This window comes from Amblyomma maculatum, chromosome 1 (genome assembly GCF_055883805.1).
Source record: "Amblyomma maculatum isolate TAMU_Amacu chromosome 1, ASM5588380v1, whole genome shotgun sequence".
In the NCBI taxonomy this organism is placed as follows: Eukaryota; Metazoa; Arthropoda; class Arachnida; order Ixodida; family Ixodidae; genus Amblyomma; species Amblyomma maculatum.
In genome coordinates, this window is record NC_139344.1 from 471,127,643 (window position 1) to 471,149,620 (window position 21,978).

The 21,978-nt window shown below is 47.3% G+C and overlaps 2 protein-coding genes across 2 annotated transcripts in view; both read left to right on the top strand.

Moving 5' to 3' along the window:
- Positions 1–5,782, top strand: part of LOC146209952 (uncharacterized) — a 111,589-nt gene extending 105,807 nt beyond the window's left edge. The window contains exon 3 of the mRNA XM_084581536.1: positions 5,633–5,782. Within this exon, the coding sequence (XP_084437662.1) occupies positions 5,633–5,782 (150 nt within the window). The remainder of the gene's footprint in view (positions 1–5,632) is intronic.
- Positions 5,783–17,076: 11,294 nt separating this feature from the next.
- Positions 17,077–21,599, top strand: LOC146209953 (uncharacterized). The gene is made up of 2 exons (XM_084605438.1): positions 17,077–18,574; positions 19,710–21,599. The coding sequence occupies exons 1-2, from the start codon at positions 17,105–17,107 to the stop codon at positions 20,622–20,624; spliced, it is 2,385 nt and encodes a 794-aa protein (XP_084461564.1). The 5' UTR covers positions 17,077–17,104; the 3' UTR covers positions 20,625–21,599.
- Positions 21,600–21,978: the final 379 nt, after the last annotated feature.

The following is a 21,978-nucleotide window of genomic DNA, read 5'->3' on the forward strand; positions in this document are numbered from 1 at the left end:
CGCCTTTCCCTTCATTTGAACCAATAATTAATATTAATAATAAATTGCAAAAACCCGCGGATTAAGAATACTTACAGCTTTCGCTCTCTCACTTGGTTGAAGCCATGCTTAAACCCCTACAATTCTTCTACGAATGTTCTTACACTTTTTTAACTTATCCTTATTCTGCTTATTACTATCATTATTAGTATTTTCTTATACCTTGAAGAAATTAATTATTGCTATTAATTATCATTGCTTATTCTGACCTAAAAGCGCTTCACAAAGGGCAGCTGAGTGACTGCGGCCTATGAACAATCAGAGCGTGCTCAGATGCAATTTTATAAGTCGTTAATGTTGCCCCGCCGGGGTGGTGCAGTGGTAAGACGCCCGACTACTGTGCCAGAGTTCCCGGGTTCAAACCCGCCACGGCGGCTGCGTTTCGATGGAGGCGAAACGACGTGGCGTCCGTGTGCTGTGCGATGTCAGTGCACGTTAAGGATCCCCAGGTGGTCGAAATTACTCCGCAGCCGTCCACTACGACTCCCCTTTCTCTCTTTCCACTTTCACTCCCACCTTTCTCCCTTGCCTTACGGCGCGGTTCAGGTGTGCACAAAGCGTGACACATACTGCGCCTTTCTCTTCCTGTTAAACAATTATTATTTATTACTATTATTAAGTCGTTAATGTTAACCCACGACTCATTGCAGGTAGAGTCACGCTGGCATCGTGAGCACCGCTTCTGCTCTAGCATTGTCGGCGTGCAACGTCAGGTGCTTTCGCAGGTGACGAGACCAGTCATCGACTGGTCGGCAGGTTGTCATGTGTCCGATATGCTGCATGGAAATGTAACTGAAACCCGCGTGAGACGTATGCTGCGCAGTGGCCGCGTTAGTGCGACTTCGTTAAAGCGGAGTTTTATCTCTACTTCGTGTGTACTTCCACGTAGTAAGGAGTATCTAACTGATTTATTCATAGGAAGAGAAAGGCGCGGTAACTGTCTCACTTGTTTTCTGTGGACATCGCAACCGCGCCGTAAGGGAAGGGTGGTAACAACTTTTATTGCCACGAAATGAAAGGAATTATTTCGGGCTGGGGCGAGTCTAGGGTGGCCTCCAGTCGGGAGCGACCTCTTGAGCTCGCGTGACGAGGGCCAGTTGCGTAGTTTTCCTTGGGCTGGCCAACAGCTTGTCCCATTCCTCCGCTGAGGGAGCTGGCAAGAGTGTCTTTGGAGGGGGATTGCTGGCGCATTCCCACAGTATATGGTCTTGAGTGGCCTGCGTCCCGTCAGGAAGATGGGAGCGAAAGAGAGAAAGAAGAGCTGTAGTGGAGGGCTTCGGAGTAATTTGGACCACCTGGTCATTTAACGTGCGCTGACATCGCACAGAACACGGACGCCTCTTCGTTTCGCCTGCATCGAAACGCAGCCGCCGAGGTCGGGTTCGAACCCGGGTACTGCGGCACAATAGTCGAGCGTCTTATACCACTGAACCCCCCCCCCTAGTAAAGAGTATCTGAGACAACAGAGCTACAAATTAAGAGGTTAATGGTTAAGTTAGCGATCAAGGGATGAAGGAGCCTTTCGGATAGAGTTCGATACTGTCGATACTATAAAATAGGTGATAGATAAATGCTGTGAGCATAACCAGCCCTTCTAAAAAGCCTCCTTTGATTACGAAAATTGGTCGAAACCTTAGCAGTCATGTATGATTTGAGAAATCAGGATGTAGATGAGCTGTATGTGAAAGTTCTAGAATATAATTATAGTGGCGACACAACAACCATAGTTCAGTATAAAAAAATAATAAAATCCTCATAATGAAAGCTGTTAGGCAAGGAGGCATGATCTCCTCAATAACATTCATAGTTTGATTAGAGATACTAAATAATGCATTAAAGGGGGCTAGTCGTTCGTTCATAATAAGTAACGAAGTGCGCTGACGACAAAACAGACAAATGGGATCAAAAACTTACATGACACGAGACACAAAGCGCAGGTGTCGTATCTTTCGTCTAATATTTTGATCCCGTTTGTCTATTTTGTCAGGTTAGCGCACTCCGCTAATTATTAGAGGTAGTGTTCAGAGACCCGGATAAATTAGGGTCCCAAATATCTCAATAATATGCGATTCGTTGATGACACTGACTTGCCAAGAAACTCAGGGGATGAAAAGCAAACAATAACAGATGACCTAGTTATCAAAATCAGAAGGGTAGGCCTACTAATCAATGGGCTTTTCTTCAAAGGTCTCGGGTAGGAGCAGTAGTTTACAATAGGCTAGCGAAGCACTGAAATTGGTAGGTGAACATGTCTACTTAGGCTGGTAGTAGCCACAGGTACGGACCTCTAAAGGGAAATAACCAGGATAATAAGACTTGGATGGAGCGAAATTAGAATTTACTCACAGATTATGGACTAGCTATTTACCAGTATCGCTCAAGATAAAAGTGTGTAACAGTTGCATCTTAGCGGTACTCAACTAGGGCTCAAACGCAAAGGCTAACGAAAAGGGTTTTACTTAAGTAGAGGACAAAGCAGAGTGCCATGGAACGGTCGGTGTAACGTTAGGGGATAGGAAACGTGCAGAGTAAATAAGCAAATAACTCAAGTTACTGATATTCTAGTCGAAACTAAGGAGAAATGGGCATGAGCAAGACATGTAATGCGAAGAAAGGATAACCGATGGTTAAAAAGGGTAACAAATTGGATTCCAAGGGAAGCAGAGCGTAGCCGGGGGCAGCAGAAACCAGGTGGGGGGATGACGTTAATACGTTCGCAGAGGTCGACTGGATGCAGCTAGCACGAAACCGGATTATAAGGAATATGCGAGAGGTGTTATAGTCCGGCTAATTATGATGGTGATTATTAAGCGAGTAAAAAATTGCACGTGTGCGAACGGATACCGCGAGAGGAGCCATAGGAGCCATTCATTCATAAACGTTTATTCATGAGGATGACCTGAGGCCTAGGGTTAAGAATACTGTTCCATCACTGATTAGCAAGAATGCGGGAAGAGGGCGATTGGGAGAGCATGCTTACGCCGACTGAGCACCGCTGGCGAACGGAATCGCGACTGACCAGTAATATGTGGAAGATGGGCAACTACCACACATGCTGAGTTATTCACACATCAGGGGTACGTAACGGACCAACCGGACTCGCTTGTAATGGAGCTGTATACGCTACCCACGATGCGAGATAAAAGCTGTAAATGCCTACCGTCTATAAGCGAGGCTAACATTTACACTGACTCTCTGGCGGCTGTTATACAACTTAAGAGTTACAAAAACCCTAAGAATTACACAGGTGATATATTCTCTAAATAAGAAAATAACAAAACGCATTCAGGTATACTGAATACAAGAAGATGCTAATAAAATTGATAATAAAAATCAGACGCCCTTACACACCAAGCCCCTAACACGAGTACCTCACCCATAAGCTTCCCATTTGATCCCCGCTCCACCCTCCCAAACTTGGCATCTGCTGTAAGGAAAAGTGGACGTGCCCTGATTCCCCGTGCACTATACCCCTCCATCTTAACCTAACGAGAACGGAGGAGGTGTCCCTTACAAGGATTAGGGCTCTCAAGATGATGCAGTGGTGAGCACGATCTTCGCCATGTGCCTGCGCAGGAATGCAGCCGTCAAGAACAAAACAACTACAACAGGTTGGACTGTCAGCTACAAGGGAGCAAGACCTGCACTTGTGGCTAATGAACAACAATAAAAGCCGCAGCTCGCTCCGGTTTCTTGATGAGAATAGTCTACACGACCTACTTTAAGTTAAAGACAGCCCCATTATTTGCCACGTGGCAAGTCGTCGAACAAAAAAATATTATCTCCTACGTATGTTTGAGCCAAGCCGAATAGTTAAGCGCAGCACGGATGTTGATCGGCGATGCTGAACCAGATGTTCTTATGGCAGCCGCCTCCACGTACTCGCTTTTAAACATTCCTGTTCTATTGTTGTTTTAGCGCCCCTGTTCGAGAATAAAAATACTCGAAATAGTTTGGTTCAAATGTCATTAAGTCCTTAGAAATATGAAATTTCTATTCTTGCACAGATAAAGATGCCGCATGCATTTTCTCGGTTCGTTCCAGCTTTTATCTCCAAATAGTTTCCCAGCGCTCCATTTTGTTTCTAGTCCCTCTGCGCTCTCAAAAAAAAAATCATTATGGGCTGCTCTCAGAGAGATAAGCTTTTAGCATAAGCTGACGAAATTCACACAACCATTTTGCTGGGTATTTTAATGCTTGCTCACTCGTTTTCATACCTTCCAGCTATATTGGTAGAAAGGAGGGGGTTTCGGAACACAGTTCAGCATGAGAAATAAAAAAACCAATGTGCGAAATACGGAGGTTACGTTGGGCGTAAGCGAGCACTCTAGCCAAGTGATTTCAAGCAGGTTTTACCCTCACATTAGCGAAACTGGCCCTTGTTTGCCCGCTTCAGGGCATGCTTCTGCTTTGAAAGAACATTCGCTGTGCGCCCAGCGATGCCGCTACTGCAAAAACAAGGCTTCAGCAGCTGCAGTTCAGGAAACTCAGCCGAGGTTCTCCGTCCAAATTATGTGGCAGGCGACACTCAAAAAATATTATTTGACATCGAGCAACGCCCGCAGCAAGCCCGTATATAGAAGTGTGTTCATCTAACTGTGCGCGTTTATTGCGCCGCCTTAAAGCAGCTTGGACGAGAGGCATCGAAGCGAGCGGTGTTACCGGTGTTACCGGTCGCGGCGCGATGTATGACGTCAAACGGCCTGTCCGATGCGGCTCGTCAAGAGACGGGTACATCGCTGGGCAGTCGAATGGCATGACCTCTCGAGAAGGATGCGCGCTAGCAGCGGAGATGAGAGCGAGATTAAGCGATGCGGGGCGCCGATGTCTGATCTGCTCCAAGTAGCAATGGCTGCTCACTGTGCAGCTGCTGCAGCGCTGCTTCTGGCATCCACTACTTCTTTTTTCTCTCTTCTGCGTACTACTGTTTTTCTGCGTGCAGAGAATTAAAAGAATGTTTTGGTGTTTCATTTATTCTCCTGTTTCGTCCATAGTTGCCTTCCCCGCCCATCCGCACTGTGTCAGTGTTGTAAGCAGCTACTTTGAGAATATCGATCACTGAGCACCTTCGAAACACGCGCAGGATTTGAAAGTTTGTTTTAACCAGTGCACCTCGTAGCTTTATATACGCTGTATCTCTGCTTTTAGATTTCTGGCCGGGAAGTGGAAGATCTCCACGCCCCGCGTGGAATTCCGGGAGTGCGCGCTCGTTTAATTATGAAACCCAGCCAAGGTGCGCGATCATAGCGAATTTTGCCCTTTACATGCCCATAATCCTGAGACATTTAATTGTGAGAGACCTGGGTGATATTCTGGCGTACTAGCATCTAGGTCTTAGCTTCCAATGTGTGGCGAAAATTTGCTTTTGCATGCTTAATGAGCTCGGCCCGAGTAGTTAAAACTTCCATGCAAAACTATTACCTTACAGAAGAGCATTGCTAAACCATTAAATGTAAACATGTCGACGTGCGAAAAAACATTCGCAGCATGCTTCTGGCAGGTGGTGTAAAGGTGGTGACGTGCATTGCAGGCTCATTGTAGGTGGCATGGCTACGTGTTCTTCTCACGTGCATGCTTCTGACGGGGTCTATAGGTGGCAGGTGAAGTGGCTGGGTGCCTGACTGGTCGGGTGTATGTGTGCTTCACGATACCATTTGCCATGCCAGAATCTGGGGAGGCTGCCAAGCTGGGCAGCTCGGGTATAGAACCAACCTATTCTCCGGAATACACAGTGGATGACTAAACCACTAAGCGTCGGTTTTGCTAACTCTTTAAAAAGAAAAAAAAGTAGGCCACACTGACCATGCAGATGTGTTGTTGTGTTGTGTTGGGTTTTATGGAACATAGGCAACTAAGGCCATCATGCGCCAAACTCAGGGTAAAGCAGTTCTTGTTAAAAATAACTCAGAGTTCATTTATTAGCTTTACTTTTAAAAAATCAAAAATAGAAGAAATTTTGACAATGGCATTCTCTTCCAGCAAAATACTTGGTTGAAATGAAATGTGTTTATTATAGAAACACATAAAATGTTTCCTCCTGATTTCCTCACATTTCGTGCATAATATTAAAATGTGGTTTACTGTCAGTTATGCATTGCATGTCTCACATGCAGGTTTTTCTTGTCCGAGGAGTATGAAGCTGTGTGTGAGATGTGTATGTCCAATGCGGAGACGACACAGGATCACTTCTTCAAAAAAGCGCTCTTTATGACTCGATGACTTCCATTCGTGAACAATAGGCTTTACTAATTTGTTTCATTATCCTATGAAGGCGGCCATTTAGCTCTTAGTTTAGTCATTTTAAATTTTGTGCTAACTTTACGGGGTATGTTGACGTGATTTATTTCACTGTTATGTGCGCGTGATGCACATTCGTCCGCTTTTTCATTCCCCTAAACCCCGCGTGACTGGGGACCCGGAATATTTTTATAATCTGTCCTTTGTATCGGATTTTACGACATTGTGGATGATATCTTAAATTAAGAACTCTGTTGCATTTTCGTGGTGCAGTGCTGTAATTACACTTAAAGAGTCAGAGTAAATAGCACTGTTTTTTATGTTTTCTTTCATAATTTTTTCAACCGCTACAGAGACTGCATAATATTACGCAGTGAAAATTGTTGAACATTCAGGTAGTCGCACTGTTTGTTCCCATTTGTCGTGAACTACTGCCCTTTCAACAGATTTGTTTTTTTTTTTTTTTTTTTTCGAACCATCAGTACAAAATGCTGTATATTGCTTGTATGTCTCATCTACTGCGAGAAACTCCTGTAATTTGTGTTCACGTGGGGTTTGCTTTTTATGAAAGCGTGTTAGAGTGAAGTTGCATACATCGGGAAAGCTGTACCATGGCGGAAGTGGGTTAGGTGTCTGTGCAACTTTCGGGAGAGCATCCAGTATGTTCAATTCTCTGCATATTTCTTCAAAGCGAGGGATTCGTGGTCTGATAGCATGAGGTTTGTTGCTGAATAGTGTTCAGGATGGTGCTGTTGTAACGACAGTGTAACAGAGGTGTTTCGGGAGGAACCTTATTTTTAATACGTACGCGCAGGTAAACATTATTCTTATACGTTCAAGGGGTGGTTCATCAGTTTCTTCATACTTACGGGGAACGTTTTGTATGCCCCCGCTGACAGTCAAAGGACTAAGTTATGTACTGGGTCCAGTCTTTTTAAATATGATGGTCTAGTGGAGCCATAGACAATGCATCCATAACCTAAACAGGAGTGCACTGCATAGCGGCAAATACCTATATGCAAAAGGCAAGTTCTATAAGAGCCCCAGCGTTTTCTTAAGAGTATCTTTAGAATGTTGAGGGCTTGAGAGGCCTTTTTCTTTAGCTGGTTTGTGTGTGGCAAGAATGTAAGCTTTCTGTAAAATGTTACACCAAACAATTTGTGCTGTTGTCTTACCGGCAGTTGAACTTCATTTAGGTATAAAGTTGGATCCGTCTGTAGGCCTCTCTTAAGTGAAAAAACAACAGCTACTGTTTTTTACGGGGAGAATTTAAACCCAATCCTGTCTGCCCATTTAGCTAACTTATTCAATGTTATCTGTATTTGCCTCTCACATTTTCACATGATGATATGCTGGATGATGTAAAGGCAATTTGCAAGTCGTCAACTTAAAGCGAATATATAACAGACTTTGGGATTGCTTTACTTATGATATTCATTTTCACAACAAACAATGTAGGGCTTAAAACACACTGGTGGTACGCCATTCTCTTGGATAAATGTTTTTGACATAGTTGTGCCTAGACGAACATTAAATTGAGCGGTTAGAGAGAAAGTCACTCAAGATGTTTAGCATCCTCCCACGGATGCCCAAGTCTGCAAGGTCACGCAATATTCCGAACCTCCAAGTTGTGTCGTATGCCTTTTCGAGATCGAAGAAGACCGCTAGACAGTGCTGTCTGTGTATGAATGCTTCTCTGAAGGTATTTTCCAGACGAACAAGATGGTCAGTTGTACAACATGATCATGCAGGTGTGCATGCACGTACAGCGTGGGTAAAGCGTGGCTTTATACCAATGCCACTAGTACCATCTTGGGCATCATGCATTGCGTTCTTCCCCTCAGACATCTGGCTGAGAGGTGATAAATGACAGGCGACATAGCTGGGCACTTATCCGTGGGGGAAGCGTCAATGGTACAACATTTGGCACCGTGAGAGCCACGAAATTCAGATGACGCCACCACGTTCGTTACGATGCATCACTTTATGTAAGACATGTATCCGCATATATGTGTACAGTCATCAATGATGAAACGCAACCTTCTATGTTGAAGCGAAACACTGACATACTTCACCAACGATAAAGAATATTGTTAGATCTTTCTTGTTTGTTTGTACTATTGTTTAACACTAAAAACAAAACCATCGAAACTGGTTCTAACCGGTTGGATTCGGACCTTGGTACTTAGGTTCAGTAGCCGAATGTCTTAGCCACTAAATCACCACGGCGGGTGCTTTCGCTCGTTATATATAAGTTGCAGTGGGAGAGAATTCCGCCATTTGACGCGGTGGTTCACAGATGACACCACAAGTACAGTTAACGCCCCCCTCCTCCTCCTCGATCAAGAGCGTGATTGCAGCGGCGCTTATCGCAGAGGCCACGGTTAAAACTCCGCCATTTGAAATGACGGATACCAGATGATGTCATATGTACAACTGTAACTGTAGCCTAGCAGGCCCGCAGCCAGAGAAAGTGTATCAGGCAAGATTCGTGTAAACAAGCAATAACATCGAGTTGAAACAAGAAAGATGATAGAGCCCGAGCTTCCAACATCGAGTTAAAACAAGAAGGTTGAAAAAGCTCTAACTTCCAACATTGAGTTGAAACCCGAAGGTTGAGAAAGCCCTAGCTTCCACACAGTAATCGTTTTAGCAGAGGTAAACCCTGCCAATTCTATTCATGATTCATAAACATTACGCCGTGTAGCATCGCTCACAACATTACTCGTAACGTAAAGAGTAAAGTATGTACCAATATAAGTGAAGCTGGTCATGCCTGAGAGTCATAGTAATGACTCATTGATATTATAAAGATTCCCAATTTCATACTAAGTACTCCTAAGTGCGTCTGCCAAATATATCTGAAAAATTTTCATGAGCCCATTGTGGAATGTTGTAGGCACCTTTTATGAACATATTAACTGAAATAGCGCCTGAGACATTGCAAAACTTTTAATGAAGTATGTCCGCCGCTGACAATGATAAGCTGCTCTATGGAAGCAGCGGGGTGCGTTTTTAAATAATTGTGAAACAATTGCAAGACATTATTAGATACTTGTGAGACTATATTCATAGAAATTGTCTAAGCTGGCGATTCGCAGTAAAACTTTGACTTCGGAAGTTTCTCCTCCGCCCACAATGAGTATTAGGATTGACGTTAAAAACTAAAGGGGTGCATTTCTGAAAATTCAAAGAAGGAAAACTGGAAGACTCCAAAGTGCGGATTCTGTGGACATTTTGATTGCTATCATGATAATATGTAATACACGGTAAGATATTACGTCTGAAAACTGTATCAGAAAATATTCAAAAAGTTTTCGGTCTGCTAAAACCGCCCTGGTGAGCAGTCAAAGGAACTAGCGCCTGGTTTCAACTATACCTTTCCTGCCTGCTCGAATTTTCGATGAAACCCATGCTGCTGGGACACCAGATGGTCATAGGCCGCATGCTTTTCTGTCCTAACATGATGCAAATTAGCGTGAGTTCAGCGAAATAGTAAAATTATTCGAAATGACCAGTGCGGGAACAGACGGCCGGAGACGACAAAAAGAAACACTGACAACCGAGCGGGCGCTGACTAACAAGCGTTTATTTTCGAGGCAAACACAGCACAATATATGCCAAACCTACGCGACAGAAAGGGAGCCAAATATTACAACCTAAAGCGCAGCCATCGAAGGGCGGTTGACACAACAATGAACAGAAAAAATGCAAATACGAAAAAAGGGGCTGGAAAACATTACGAACTGATTACATCAAAAGCGCAAAAAAAACACCATAAAAAACACAAGGAAAAAAACACGCACAAACAACATCGTGGCCAAGGGGCGGTGTCAAGAACCCTTAAACAGGAATAACGAGTGAGCCTAAAAGGACCCAAGCAAGCGAAGCAAATGCAGAGTCAAACTAACATCAGATAAAACGTCGTACAATCGTGCATATGCCACAAAAAGTGGGTAAAAAACAAATGAACATAACCTAAAAAAAGGAGCAAAAATTTGTGAAAGCTAGAAAGGCACACAGGTAAGCACTGACAGAAAACTAACTGTCCACATGAAAAACTCATTTTCGATGATTACAAAATATAAGCCGCGCCCAAAGCCTGAAGTGAAATATGCGCACCGACAAACATAAGAAAACTTCAAGGGTGGACGGGAAGTGGCATTTAGGACCAACATGAGCAATCGGCAATTTTGGTTGAAGAGTAAAAAGATCGAAAAAAGAAACTAATACGCTTTCGCCGACGATTGAGAGAGACTCGGCTGGCATTTCAGTTCCTTGACAAAAGAGTCGAGAAAAAGAAAACATTCCTTCCAGCAAACGATGAAAGTTGCTCTTTGAAAACGCCCCACTTAACATTATTGGAAGTTAAGAATGCACGCGATATGCATGTAACCTTCTTTCAAGATTACTAGCCCGTTTTATTTTTTTCTCCCTACTAGGGCAGTTGACTTGAGATTCCGGCAGGAGGAAGAACATAACTTATATGCCTGTAAAAAACAAACTGCGGACTCTGTATGACATGGGTACTGACCGTTTTGCCGATAGTTCATTGACTATCAAAGGAATGGGCTTCACAGGGCGCTTCTGGTCACAATTATTTATCTCAACGAGGAAGAAGAACTGACGGTGAGGGAATAAGAACGAGGATTTTCTTGAAATTTTCGCCTACAAAAAGTCGTAGACAGCGTAGGGACTGGGCAATATGTTTTAGCGAGAGCGGAGGTCTATTGGGGGGGGGGGGGGGGGGGGGGGCTACTTGGGTCAGAAGGCCGGCATAGTTCAAAACTTGTTCTTGAACCAACCGTTGTGCAAGAGAGAGCGAGAGAGAGTAGATTATTTACACCAGAGTATGAAGGAGCTCCGGCCCTCCGTCGCTTGGGACGGATGCCGCCTCAGACGCAGGCCGGCAGACGTTGTTGGCCGACGGCGTGCCAGGTCAGCTGGATGGCGGCTAGCTGGAGCCCAGGGTCCGAGCAGCGCAGCATGGTCTGCCGGAGTTGCAGCGTCAGATTTAGGCCCCTCGCCAAAAGAAAAGGGACAGTCCCAGATGATGTGTTCGAGGGTCCCTCTCGAGTCACAGTTTATACAGTATTCTGATCATTCCCCTGGCAGCATATGGCTCACCAGGAGCGGGTGTGGGAATGTCCCAGTCTGAAGGCGACGCCAGGCGACGGCCTGCCTGCAATTTGGGGTAGGGGCTGGCGGAGTAGCCACCTGCCCACTAGGTCGATAGTGCTGTAGAATTTTTGGTGTAAGATTTGGCACATTCTACGCTCCCCGCTCCAAGCCCCCCCCCCCCCCCCCCCCCCCCCCCCCTCCTCTCTCTGCCGCCGGCTCGATGGTAGAGCCCTCGGGCCATGGCATGGGCGAATTCGTTGTCTGGAATGCCAGTGTGCGCACGAGTTTAAATCAGTTGTACAATTCGTGAGGTAGTAACCGCAGATCCGGACCACGAAAAGGAAATAACAAGAAGAATACGATTGGGATGGAGCGCATTTGGCAAGCATTAGCAGATTATGACTAGCAGCTTACCGGTATCGCTCAAGAGGAAAGTATACAACAGTTGCATCTTGCCTGTACTCGCCTATGGGGCTGAAACGTGGAGGCTAACCAAGATCTACTTAAGTTGAGGACAACCCAGAGGGCTATGGAACGAAAAATTGTAGGGGTAACATTAAGAGATAGAAAGCCTGCAGAGTGGGTCAGAGAAATAACTCAAGTTACCGACATTCTAGTAGAAATTAAGAAGAAGAAATGGACATGGGCAGGACATGTAGTGCGAAGAGAGGATAGCCGATGGCCGCTGAGGGTAACAAACTGGATTCCAAGGGAAGGAAAGCGTAGCAGGGGGCGGCAGAAAGTTAGGTGGGCGGATGAGATTAAGAAGTTCGCAGGGGTCAAGTGGATGCAGCTAGCACAGAACCGGGTTAAGTGGAGAAATATGGGAGAGGCCTTCGCCCTGCAGTGGGTATAATCAGGCTGATGATGGTGATGATGATGATGATGATGACAATTCGTGAGATTGGATATTGCTGTTATATTCGATTGGCCTGGGGGGCAATCAACCCATGACTGCAATTTCGTACGGCAATTTTGCTGTCGCAGACCACGAAACGCAACTTCGTCCGGGCGCAGACTAGCAAGTTCCGGCCGAAGCAAAGCACAGCGATCGCTGTGCTGTGAGCGAGCTAATAAAAAAAACGGCTAAAATTAAGTTAAGATTTAGCCTAGTTTCAACTGAGTGGGAGCAGAGTTCCCACGGGAAGTGGAGCTTATAATGCACCCTAGCGACCAGCGATGCATTCGGGATCCTTCCCCCCGTTACTTAAAAAAAAAAAGATAAAATAAAATAAACTGAAACGGGAGCCCAGGCCTTGCACGGCATTCATTTAAATATAGAGCCCGATTCTATTTGAACAGCGGCTGAGATGGTTATTAAGATACATCTAGATTAGTCGAAGAACCTTACTCGCATTTCTGGGAGTAAACGAAGCAAACATCAAAAGCTCTAGCCGCTGCACACTCCGACATCCGGCGCTGAGTCTGAAAGTAACGATTGGCATGGGCGAAGCGCTTAGCTGACCCTTAAATCCCCAAGTTGAACGTCGGTAAACGCTTTCAACTGGTAGACGCGCGCGGTGGCCTTGCCTAGGCCTATCGAGTCATGATGGGGATTTGAGCTGAAGGTTTTGGGGTGCGGCCTGATACCGATGAACACCTCCGGCAACGCACTCCCTCACCAGAACAGGATGACCACTCTGGTGCAGTAAATGGCCGCAACCGCCCATGAGTAGTCCTACAAAACCCCGGCCCTCAGTCGCCAACAGCGGTCAGACCTGTGACGCAGCAGGGGGTGCTAAGAATTTCTTGCTCCGCTGGACAGGCCGCCATTGGAAACGACCCTGGCAACGTTTAACGCTAGAACCCTAGCTAGTGAAGCTAGTTTACAGTGCTGTTACAGGAACTAGAGGGTATGAAATGGGATGTCATAGGGCTTAGTGAGGTTAGGAGGCCGAATGAGGCATATACTGTACTGAAGGATAGGCATGTACTGTGTTATCGAGGTTTACTAGAGAGGCGAGAACTAGCAGTAGGTTTCCTTGTCAATAAGTATACAGCTGGCAATATAGACGAATTCTATAGCATTAATGAGAGGGTGGCAGACCTCGTAATTAAGCTTAATAAGCGGTATACACTGAAGGTTTTACAGGCCTACGCACATACACGTAGTTATGACCAGGCAGTCGAAATCTTCTATACAGATGTACAATTGGCAATGCGGAAACTAAAGACGCAGTATACTGTACTAATGGGCGACTTCAATGCCAAGGCAGGGAAAAAGCAAGCAGGAGACCAAGCAATAGGTGACTATAGCATTGGTTCTAAGAATAGCAGGGGGGGGGGGGGGGGAGTTACTAGTTGAGTTTGCAGAGCGTAATAACTTAAGAATCATGGACACCTTCGTTAGCAAACGGAAGACCCGGAAATGGACATCGAAAAGCTAACGGGGAGACTAAAAATGAAATTGGCTTTATAATGGGTTCTAACCCTGCCGTTGTGCAGGACGTAGAGGTAATCGGGAAGGTGTGATGCAGTGACTACGGGATAGTAAGGTCTCGACTTGTCTAAATCTTGAAAAGGAACGAAACAGAATAGTAAGAAAGAAGTTCAACGAATTCGCGGTGAGGGGGAGAGCAGAAGAGTTCAGGATCTCGCTACAAAATAGATATTTAGCTCTAACCGAGGATGACGACATTAGTCTAGAAGCAATGAACAAAAATTTCAGAGATATCCTTTTAGAAATTACGTTTGTTGGCTCTAACAGTTTAGAGAAAACGTATGTTCTTTCCAACAGTAACAGACAGGCGGCCGTTTGCGACGCAGCCAACGCAGCGGCGCGAGCCTTCGCTGTGGCAGCCTAGGCGTTCTTCGTTCTCACACCTCAGCAGCGGGCAGTGAACGTCGGTTGAATTAAAACTTGCTGTGTCATAGGAAACCATGCGGACAGCCCAGGCGCGCTCCCCCGACTGGCGCCGCTGGCACCGGTGCGCTCTCTCTCTCTTCTCTCTTCTCTCTAGCAGCTCAGGTGCGCGCCTCGCGTTGCTGCTGCAGGTCCGCTCGCACTCGGGGAATAAACAGTAGAACCACGACATGCCTCGTCCTGTCTCGCGAATCCTAAAAGAGTCTGCAACTCAGTGTGAGTACCACTGACCCTTTATTTTAAAATATATTGTCACCGTCAAACAGCCAGAGCAGCCAACGTAGGTTAGGAAAGTAGGTTTACTAACAGTGAGGCGGCATTGGGACGCGGCAAGGCTGGCGAGAGCTCGAGCGAAGAAGACGAAGAACACCGGGCTCCCTAGCATGGCTAAGGCCAGCTAAAACGTTGGTAATCCAGCCGCATGCCGGCGCCACACGAGTGATTACGAATGCGGCATTACTCCCCCTCTTTAAAAGACGCCGTCCTCGGCGCTGTCCTTTGGCGATCAGAGCAACAAGGAACATCGGTAGTGTCGGATGGCTTGGGTGAACGAGCGGCTAACGGGCGTGGTAGGGCTTCATTCGTGCAACGTGCATCCCTTAGGATGTTGCCCTCGAAAAGAACGAGAAGTTCCCTGGGGAAGAACTTTCCAGTTCACTTCACTGAGTTGGCGAGCGTTTTCATAAGGGCCAAAGTATCGACGAAGCAGCATTTCAGACCGCCCTCTTACACGGCATGGGCTCCACACCCAAACTCGTTCTCCGGGCTCGTAACTCGTATTTCTGCGGCGTGGGGTATACCGGTCAGCGTCTTTTTCTTGCTGGCGCCGGATACGCTGTCGAGCATGTTGGCGGGCGGCCTCGGTATGCAGAACGAATTCATCAGCACCCGTGACTGTGGGATCAACACGGTCAGGAAGTAGCATTGCGTCCAGCATAGTCATGGCTTCGCGGCCGTGTACTAAACGAAACGGAGTAAAGTCCATGGTTTCTTGTGGCGCAGTGTTATATGCGAAGGTAATATAGAGAAGTATTGCGTCCCAGTTGCGATGGTCCTCGTCGACATACATTGAAATCATGTCGGCGATTGTCTTATTAAGCCGTTCGGTAAGTCAATTTTTTGCGGGTGACAAGCGGCTGTTCTCCGGTGACTTGTGCCACTGAGTCGCATAACCTCCTCCGTAGGCGCCGCGGTGAAAGCCGTTCCCCTGTCAGTTATAACGACTGCGGGTGCACCGTGGTGAAGTACAATTCTCTGCAGAAAAAAGGTCGCCATTTCACCAACGGTTTCTCGGGGAAGAGCTTTCGTTTCACAGTATCGGCTGAGATAGTCAGTGGCGACCACAATATACCGATTGCCTGGCGAGGACTTCGGAAACGGGCAGAGTAAATCCATGCTGACTTGTTGGAACGGGACTTTTGGCGGATCAATAGGTTGTAGTAGTCCGGCCGGCTAAGTCGGCAGAGGCTTTCGACGTTGGCCCTTCGGGCAAGTTCTAACGTTGTGCATGACCTCTGCTGTGACCTTAGGCTAACAATACGTTTGGCGTATGAGTGCCACAGTTCAGAAAAAACCCAGGTTACCATAAGAAGGGTCGTCATGGGACGCCTGCAGAACTTTGTCGCGAAAAGCCTTAGGTACGACGAGAAGATAAACAGCTTCCGTCGGCCCGTAGTTGTTCTTGTACCGGATGCCGTCTCGTAAACAGAACGATGACAATCCGCGCGAGAAGATTCGGGGCGGTGTCGGGTTATTTCCTTCTAGATACTCAATAAGGGGGCCGTAGTTCAAGGTCGTCTCTTTGTTGTTGAGCCAAATTATCCGTGGAGATAGCGCCAATTAAAGAGAATCGTCTTTGAACCCAGTACTGTTATGCTCAAGAGGAACGCGGGACAAACAGTTTGCATTACTGTGCTTCTTGCCTGATTTAAATACGATGGTCGCATCAAATTCTTGAAGTCGACGACTCCAGCGTGCTAACCGCCCTGAGGGATCTTTGAGGCTCGCCAACCAACACAGTGAGGGGTGATCACTCACTACTCGGAAAGGCCGGCCATACGAGTAGGCGAGAAACTTTGTCACTACCACACATTAGCTAGACACTCCTTTTCGGTAGTGTAGTAGTTCACTTCGGACCGGGGTAAGATGTGGCTTGCATATGCGATTATGCGTTCAACGCCATCCTGCCATTGTACAAGCACCGCTTCAAGGCCGGCGTTACTTGCGTCTGTGTGCAGTTCTGTGTCGGCTTGCTCGTCGAAATGATCAAGTATAGGCGCACTTTGTAGATGAGTTCGTAGTTTCTCAAAGGACCGTTGTTGCTCTTGCCGCCAGCAGAATGGCTCGTTCTCTTTTGCGAGGCGAGTTAGGGGCTCAGCTATCTGGGAGAAGTTCTTCACAAAATGCCGATAGTAGGCACAAAGACCCAGAAAACGACGGACGCTTCGCTTGTCGGTTGGATTGGGGAAAGCAGCTACGGCGGCTGTCTTGTCGAGGTCTGGGCCAACACCCTTGGCACTCCCAATGTGGCCCAAAAACTTCACCTCTTGAAAAGCGAAATGGCACTTTTCTGGCATAAGGGACAGACCGGCTGAACAAATGTCTTCGAAAACGGCACGCAGGCGCCTCAGGTGTTCCTCAAAAGTATCGGAGAAAATAACAACGTCATCCACGTACACCAAGCAAGACTGCCATTTCAGCCCCGCCGGGGTGGCGCAGTGGTTACGGCGCTCGACTACTGTGCCCAAGGAAGCGGGATCGAATCCCGGCCTCGGCGGCTGCGTTTCGTTGGAGGCTGTATCGGACACGTGTAGTGACTGTTATCAGTGCCGATGCGTATCGGTGATGCGCAGTAGAGACAGCGCGCGTGTTCGTGCCTTTATAAACGGTGCTGGCAATAAACGTCGTCATTCTTGCACTGACCGTGCTGCTGTACGCGTCGTCCCTTCGAGCGGCCACATGGTGTCAGAAGTGGGATCTTTGAGGCCTGAAGGAAATCGTTCCCGAGTCCGGTGCGCCATGGCCCTGCTGAAGACACCGGAGCCTTTGCGGCTGACTGGTAATGTAGCAGAAAATTGGAAGCGTTTTAAGCAGAAGTTTGAGTTATATCTGCAGGCGACGGCACCTACGGACCAGCCGAAAACAGAAGCAGCCAAGGCAGCACTCCTGTTGAGCGTTGCGGGCGACGACGCTTTGGACGTCTTCAACAACTTCCAGTTCGAGTTGAATGAAGAAAAGGACTACAGCACCGTGGTGAGAAAATTTGATGCCTATTGTGCCGAAGTTGGCAACGAAGTGCATGAGAGATACGTATTCCGTTCAAGAAAGCAAGCGGAGGGCGAACCATTTGAAAGGTTTATTCGCGACCTGAAAAAGCAAGCAGCACAGTGTAACTTTGGCACGTTGCAAGAATCAATGATAAGGGACCAGATAGTGTTCGGTACGCTTAATCATCGACTACGCGAGAAAATGCTTCGAGATAACCAACTGACTTTGCAAAAGGCAGAAGAAATGTGCAGAGCAGCAGAAACGGTAGCCCAGCGGAACGAAATATGGCGCAAAGGGGACGAATGTGTCGACACGATTTCGAAGCGCCCGGCTCCTGCAAATGAGCGGAAAGAAGTTAAAGCATCTTTTCATTGTAGTAAGTGCAACCGCTGGCACAAGCCCAAACAATGCCCAGCCTTCGGTAAGAAGTGTCGCTTGAGTCACAAGGCGAACCATTTTGCAAGTGCCTGTGCGTCTGCAAGGGTGAGTGAAGTAAGGGAACTGGAAGAAGAGGACTTTGACATTCTAGAGGTCACCACCGCAAGACGAGAAAGGGATTGGATGGTCAAGGCTCAAGTTCGTAACTGCGAGGTCAGATTTAAGGTAGACACCGGATCGCAGGCAAGTCTGCTTCCCATGTCTGTTTACAAAAAACTGCGGGGAGCAGAGGAGCTGAAGCCGACTAATTCGGTCCTGCGGGCGTATAACGGTGGCACTATAACGTGTTTTGGAACGTGTACGCTAGAAGTACACCAAGCGAACACGTCTGCTACAGTGAAGTTTTTTGTGGTGAAAAACGAACGGCACGCCATACTCGGACTAGAAGCAAGTGAAGCTCTGGGGCTAGTTCAGCGTAAAGTATGTGCCATAGACAAGACTTCATACGACGCCCTTCTAAACAATTTCAGGCACGTTTTTCATGGCCTCGGTTGTTTGCAGCAGGCGTACAGCATGGTCCTTTCATCTGATGTGGTTCCTGTAGTGCAACCAGCTCGACGAGTTCCAGTGGCGCTAGAAGAACCCCTAAAGAAAGAACTTGAAAAAATGGTACGTGCTGGTATAATTGTCAGGGTGAACGAACCTACTGACTGGGTCAGCCCTCTAGTGTTGGCAAAAAAGAAAGATGGCGCGATACGGGTTTGCATGGATCCAAGAGCTATCAACAAGTACATAAAGCGGCAGCATTTCCCGCTTCCTAGGCGAGAGGATTTGGAAGCCCATTTAACCAATGCAAAGTACTTCAGCTGTCTTGACGCAAACTCTGGCTATCATCAGATACCGCTCGATGAGCGGACTTCTAAAATCTGCACTTTTTCTTCACCGTTTGGGAGATACCGTTTTCTCCGTTTGCCCTTCGGCATTTCTTCCGCACCGGAAGTATTTCAACAAAGCATGAGTCAAGTATTTGACGGCTTACCGGGCGTACTGATATATGTGGACGATATTTTAGTATGGGGTTCCAGTAAGCAAGAACACGATGAGCGGTTGATAGCAGTGCTTAAGGCTGCCGAGAAAGCAGGCTTAACTTTTAACGCCCAGAAATGTAAATTTGGGTTGAATGAAGTGAAATTCCTTGGTGATGTCATAAGCCGAAACGGAATATCGCCTGACCCAAAGCTAATCAAAAGCTTGGGTGAAAATGCCAACACCAACGTCCAAGAATGACATCCAGCGAATGTTGGGTGTGGTTAACTATTTCAGCAAATTTGTGCCACAATTGTCCGAGCGAACAACTCTTTTGCGTGAGCTTGTAAAATCTCGGTCAGAGTTCCAATGGACCGAAAATCATGCGCTGGAGTGGAAAAAGTTATCTCAAATCTTGACCACCGCCCCCCTACTTGCAATCTTTGATCCGCAGAGACAAACTAAGATTAGTTGCGATGCATCGAAGGATGGTGTTGGGGCAGCGTTACTTCAATGCTACCACGGTGAATGGAGGCCTGTAGCGTACGCATCTCGTGTCTTAACGCAAGCCGAAAAGAACTATGCACAAATCGAAAAAGAAGCGCTTGGAATATGTTTTGGCTGCGAAAGGTTTCACGAGTTTGTGTACGGAAGAAAGGTGCTTATCGAGACTGATCACAAGCCGCTGGTGGCGATAGCACGGAAAGAAATTGCTGACATGCCACCGCGAGTGCAACGATTCTTTTTGCGTTTGCTAAAATATGACTTTATCTTGCAGTACATTCCAGGAAAGCAGCTGCTGCTCGCTGACATGTTGTCACGGTCAACGGTGGAACAGGGCGAAGACCAAGTTCGCACAACAAATGATGTTGAGGTTCATGCAGTGCAGTCCTTGGGCTACATGGTCACCCCCGAAACCCACCGGTCACTGCAGCTGGAAACTTGTCGAGATGCCTACCTGCAGACAGTGATTGCATGCTTGGTGAGCGGGCAGCCGGTGACAGGTGAACTCAAGCCATTTTCGAAAGAACTATCTGTCGTTAATGGAGTTGTACTAAAGGGTGCAAAAGTTGTAATTCCGAAGAGTATGCGACGACTCATGCTGGAAAGGATTCATGCGGGTCACCTCGGGTTGCAAAAGTGCAAGGAGAGGGCGCGAAAACTCGTATTTTGGCCTGGTATGAATGGAGACATCGCTACCTGTGTAGAAAGCTGCGCAACGTGCAGAAAGTACGCGTACAGACAGCCGCAGGAACCACTTCTGATGCGACCAGTTCCGAAATGTGCTTGGTACAGGGTTGGAGTGGACATCTTTTCGTATGCGGGCAAGTCGTACGTGGTTGCTTATGATGCCTTTTCCAATTTTCCTGAGGTCGACATTCTAGAAGACACAACCGCTGAAACCACAATTGCAGCCCTTAGTGCCATGTTCGCCAGGTACGGTGTACCAGTGGAAGTCTGTACGGATAACGGACCCCCGTTCTCGAGCCGCGAATTTGCCCTGTTTGCTAAAACGTACGACTTTCATCACATAACCTCTAGTCCCCGTTATCCGCAGTCCAACGGCTTGGCTGAAAAGGGTGTGCAGATCGTCAAGCGTATCCTGAAAGACCATCGAGGCGAGGGAGGACTTCTGGCTCGGTCTCTTAGCATACCGCTCTACACCACTCGAAGATGGCCATTCTCCGGGTGAGCTCCTTCAGAGAAGGCACCTTCGTTCTAACCTTCCTGACTTCGGCCGGGTATCCCGTCGCAAAGTGAGGAAACACCGCCAAGCCAGGGCTGGAAAGCCTTTGGCGGTACTACCCGGAGGCGCAACAGTGCGGCTTCAGGATGCTGCGGGTTGGTCACGCAAGGCGAAGGTCATTGCCGAAAGCGCTCCACGATCATACCTGGTAAAAACCCAAGATCATCGCATGTTGCGGCGAAACCGCCGGCATCTGATTACGACAAAGTAGCGGTATAGCAGTAGTGAAAGCGATGACGACGAGGAAAGTTGCACAGGCTCCCAGTCCCGGACACAGCAGCCTACGAGCGGAGCTGAACCAAGTGCACAATCCTCGGGAGTCTCTTCACAAAACTGCGTGGGATCGACGCTACCAGCAAGTGGCCGTGATTCTCCGCCGAGCATCCCATCGCCACCCCCTTTGAGAAGGTCAACTCGTAGCACCCGGCCCCCAAAGAAGTTACACTATGACGAACAATTCAATCAAGTGCCATAGTTGTGATCGCTGCTTATATTTTTACAAGTGTGTAATTTTTGTTCGTCCCAAGGGAGGATGTATCGGACACGTGTAGTGACTGTTATCAGTGCCGATGCGTATCGGTGATGCGCAGTAGAGACAGCGCGCGTGTTCGTGCCTTTATAAACTGTGCTGGCAATAAACGTCGTCATTCTTGCACTGACCGTGCTGCTGTACGCGTCGTCCCTTCGAGCGGCCACAAAACGGAGTGGCATCCGTGTGCTGTACGATGTCAGTTGACGTTAAAGAACCCCAGGCGGTCGAAATTTCCCGAGGCCTTCACTACGGCGTCTCATAGCCTGCGTCGCTTTGGAACGTTAAGCTCCACAAACCAATAAACCAAACATTTCACGTCAGAAAGCACAGTATCCATCATCCGTTTGAAGGTCACAGGAGCCGAGCATAGGCCGAAAGGGAGCACCCTGAATTCGTACAAACCATCTGGGGTAATAAAGGATGTTTTCTCCCGGTCGCGTTCGTCCACCTCTATCTGCCAAAAACCACTGCGTAAATCGAGCGATGAGAACTATTTGGCGTGGTGTAGACGGTCTAGGGAGTCATCAATGCGTGGTAGAAGATAAACGTCTTTTTTGGTAACTTTGTTTAAACGCCAGTAATCAACGCAATACCGTAGGGTCCCATCTTTCTTCGCCACTAAGACAACAAGCGATGCCCATGGGCTCGTCGACGGCTTGATCATGTCGTCCTGGAGCATTTCCTGAACTTACCGGCGAATTGCATCCCGCTCCTTCGGAGAAGCCCCATAAGGCGACTCACACAATGGTCTCTGGTTTTCATTGAACA

Coding starts and splice junctions, on each gene's coding strand:
- LOC146209953 (XM_084605438.1), top strand. CDS start 17,105: ATGCGCAGTAGAGACAGCGCGCGTGTTCGTGCCTTTATAAACGGTGCT. Junction 18,575..19,709: donor AGAAAGAACTTGAAAAAATG/GTACGTGCTGGT, acceptor TTTATCTTGCAG/TACATTCCAGGAAAGCAGCT.